At 39.5% G+C, this 3834-nt stretch overlaps 1 protein-coding gene across 1 annotated transcript; it reads right to left on the bottom strand.

The window, feature by feature from the left end:
• Positions 1-2265: 2265 nt before the first annotated feature.
• Positions 2266-3248, bottom strand: LOC103740259 (olfactory receptor 6K2). Its single transcript, XM_008840853.2, has one exon. It carries the CDS (start codon positions 3233-3235, stop codon positions 2282-2284), a length of 954 nt encoding a protein of 317 aa, XP_008839075.1. The 5' UTR covers positions 3236-3248; the 3' UTR covers positions 2266-2281.
• Positions 3249-3834: the final 586 nt, after the last annotated feature.

The raw sequence follows: 3834 nt of genomic DNA, 5'->3' as shown, positions 1-3834 counted from the left end.
CCAAGAAGGTTAGTTCCACCAGTCTGGTACTTTTAATTACTGTGTGCCACACAGATTAATCTTGGGCAAAGATCAATTGTTCTCAGATAAACCTTACCTAGACATATATTTCTTGATCTGCTATGTATAATTTGTCAGTAGGTTGTAGGAGTAGTGCAACCTTAATTTCTATGGTAAATAGTAATTCATATTCATATGTGGTATTTTCCACAGATTCTACTAAATATTGAATGAACATAAAGAAGAGGTACAGTGCAGAGAATGGACTCGGAATGAATTTACTGACCATTTTCACTTTTCCTCTCTGGCCATGTTCCTTTCTAATTGTAGTGATGGAAATGAAACATAAACAGTGAAGACCCCATTCGTGTTTTAGAAATTTCACCTCTAAATCCACATGTCAATAGTGATTTGAGGTAATTAATCCACTCATGAATAAGGTCAATTGATTAGTATGTTTATGGGTCACTGTAGAAATGCTTTTGTTAAAAAAATAAAAGAGTGCTGATTGACAGATTTCCTTTGCTTCACCGTGATTCTCTGTCATGATATAATGCTGCAGAAGGGCCCTTACCACATGTGCAGGACCATATTCTTGGACTTTCACCTCCCCATAACGTTGAGCCAAATAAATATTCTTTATGCATTTGCCAGTCTCAGGTATGCAATTATAGCATTAGGAAATGTACTAAAACAAATACCATTTACTGTAAGAAATTTTTCAATATAGGATTTCCTGATTCATTCTTTCTGTCTCTCACTCTGCTTCTCTTTCTGGTGGAAGAAGTCCAAAATCAATTCTCTTATATTGTATTCAAAGATAAAATATGATTATTAAATGATAGTTTATCCATTTCAAATATCCACTAACAAATGCCAAAAAAAGTTTTTTATTTTTTTTTAATGGCCAAAAAAATCATTGTATGCATTCGACATCAAACATCCTACAATTTAGATAAGTGTATCTACATAAATTGAGAGAAATCACAGGCAGTCTATTAATGGGGAGAGAATGCATTCTGGATTCTATTGATTTTTAGGAAAATAATGCTAACTATAACAGGAGCTGGGTTGCATTCCTGGCATTTACACTTCAGTGTCTTCCCAGAAGTCCTTGCAAATGTAATTTACCGCGATACATATAAGTTCACAAGAACTTTTAAAGAGGAGCTACTTTTCTCTTCCTGTTTATATTACACAATGAACCATTGGACTTGCCTCTTCTGCCTTATCCACTCTGCTTTTCCATTCTACATCGTTATTCTCCTAGTCAGATTCTATTTCTTTTCAGAGACGGCCAAGTTATCAGGTCCATTCTCACCATATGCAGGCTTCAGTCCAATAAACTGTCTTTTCTTTTCTTTTCCTTTTAAACAACACTAAATATCTATAGGTTGAAATCTAAAGAGGAAATGATTCTTTTTTTGTATAGCTTTTTAATAGTAATAAAATACTTAATTTTCATAAGAGAGCCTATTCTAACACTAGCATTATAGTCTAAGATACATGCCATTGTGTGTGGCCTTTATACTTTTGAGACTATCTTTTTGAGTAAATCATGAAATAAAGTGTTTTTAAAGTTTAAAAAAAAAAGAAGCTATCAAATTTAGGGGCTAGGGAGATGGCTCAGTTGGTAAAATGCTTGTCATAAAAAAGAAGGAAAACAAACAAACAAACAAACAAAAAACCAGGGCCCAGCAGTGTTGAGGTGGAGACAGAGGATACCTGGGCCAGCCAGTCTGGCCAGGCTGGTGAGATCCTCTTTCAGTGAGAAAGATCCTGTCTTGGAAAAATAAGGCATAGAAATAACTGAAGAAAGAATTCAACATCGCTTCTGGCTTCCATACACATACATATGTGTGCACATACACTCCCACAAACATGGACACATACACCTAACACAAAAAAAAGTAAAAACATAAATTAATCAAATCTAGTTATTTATGAATTTTGTGTACCAGGGACATTTAGAAAATAATTTTCAATAAAAGGCTGATAGAAGATAGGTTTTGGCAAGTTGAGGATAAAAGTGAACCAACAGTGGCTGGAGAGATGGCTCCATGTTCAGAGCAGTGACTGCTCTTGCAGAGGACAGGGGTTTGATTCCCAGCACCCAAATGGCAGCTACAAGCTATCCTTAACTCCAGTTCCAGGGGAATCTGAAGCCCTTTATTGCAGGACACGGGTGCGCTCACATACACTCATTCACATAAAATGAACATAATACATTTAAAAAGTGAACCAACAATATGTATTCCCGAATAGATCTTATGTGAGGTCCCTAAATCTTATGAATAAGGACTCTAGCTTGACCCATGTGCTTTTTTATAGCTTCTTTTATTTCTTTATTCCTCAGGCTATAGATGATAGGATTGAAGAAGGGGGACAGCACTGCAAAGGCCAGGGCGATGGCAGTATCCCAAAACAGGGAGTAAGTGGCAGAGAAGCGAAGGTACATGAGAGCCACGCTGCCGAAGAAGAGCAAGAAGACGGTCAGGTGGGAGACGCACGTGGAGAACGCTTTGCGGCGGCCTTCTGCTGAACGGATCCGTAGAATCACAGCCACTATACCCACATAGGACATGAAAATGAGCATCACGGCTGTAATAATCTCTGCCGCGTGGACAATATCCACCACCTGAATCATGACGATGGTGTGCGTGTCTGTGCAGGCCAGGCGCAGCACTGGGAGGAAGTCACAGAAGATATGCTCGAGGAGATTAGAGCCACAAAACGGCAGTGTGGAGATCCAGACAATCTCGGGGAGGGGCGTGAGAAAGCCACAGATACAGCACCCTAAGGTCAGTTGGAAACACAGCCTAGGGGTCATGATGGTCGGATAATGAAGGGGGCTGCAGATGGCCAGGTAGCGATCAAAGGCCATAGCTGTCAAGAGACAAACCTCACTGATGCCTGTAGAGTGGAAGAAGAACATCTGTAGGACACAACCGTTCAGGGAAATGCTCCGGCGTTGGCTAAGGAGGCTAGAGAGCATCTTTGGAATAGTGGCTGTGGTGTACCAGATCTCTAGGAAAGAAAGGGCGCTGATAAAGAAGTACATGGGGGTGTGGAGATGAGCATTCAGCCGGACCACTGTGATGATCACCAGGTTTCCAACAATAATGAACACATAGATGAAGAGCAGTGGGACGAAGCAGACCACGGAATCTCCCCAGGAACAAGGGAAGGCAGAGAAGATGAACTCCTGAGCAGAGGTCCAATTGGACAGCTCCATCTCCAACTAGAAGTGAGAGCTCAGCTCTGTAGTGCACTCAAGCCTTCTAGAAAGTGTCCACTATAGATCTGGGAGGAAATACACTCACCAAAAGCCAGCTTCTTAATGACAGACTCCTGTGCTGTGGTTGTAAATGAAGAGAAACGGATAGAGAAGCCGACGTTCCATTCTGGCTTACATGTAAATTAGTTGTAAGGAAAAAAAAAATACAGCTAGAAAACAACTAAAATTTTGTGCAAGAGAGTCTCAAATAATAGAACAAATCAGGATTCAGAATTAGTGGGTGAGTTTCCTGGCAAACTTTATGCAAATGGTAAGCTTAAACTGCTGGTAAACCTTATGCGATTGTCTGTTCATGAGATCTGAGGTAGACCATGAAGATTTGCAGGCAGTGTTTATCCTGTGGTAGAGGACCAGGTTTTAAAACTATTGTATTTATCTCCAAATTCCAATTTTATTGATTCCCTAGCAAAATTCTTTACTCAGGTTCATTTTATCTTCTTCCTTGGCATATGACTTAATAGTTATTTTAAGTTAAAAGGCAAAGACATCACTGGACACTTCTGCCTATCATCCTTCCTTTCTAGTTAGTTTATCAT

This window comes from Nannospalax galili, unplaced genomic scaffold, assembly GCF_000622305.1.
Source record: "Nannospalax galili isolate Female #2095 unplaced genomic scaffold, S.galili_v1.0 scaffold579, whole genome shotgun sequence".
Classification (NCBI taxonomy): Eukaryota; Metazoa; Chordata; class Mammalia; order Rodentia; family Spalacidae; genus Nannospalax; species Nannospalax galili.
Note: the sequence above shows the minus strand (reverse complement) of the source record. Positions and strands in the feature narration are given on the sequence as shown.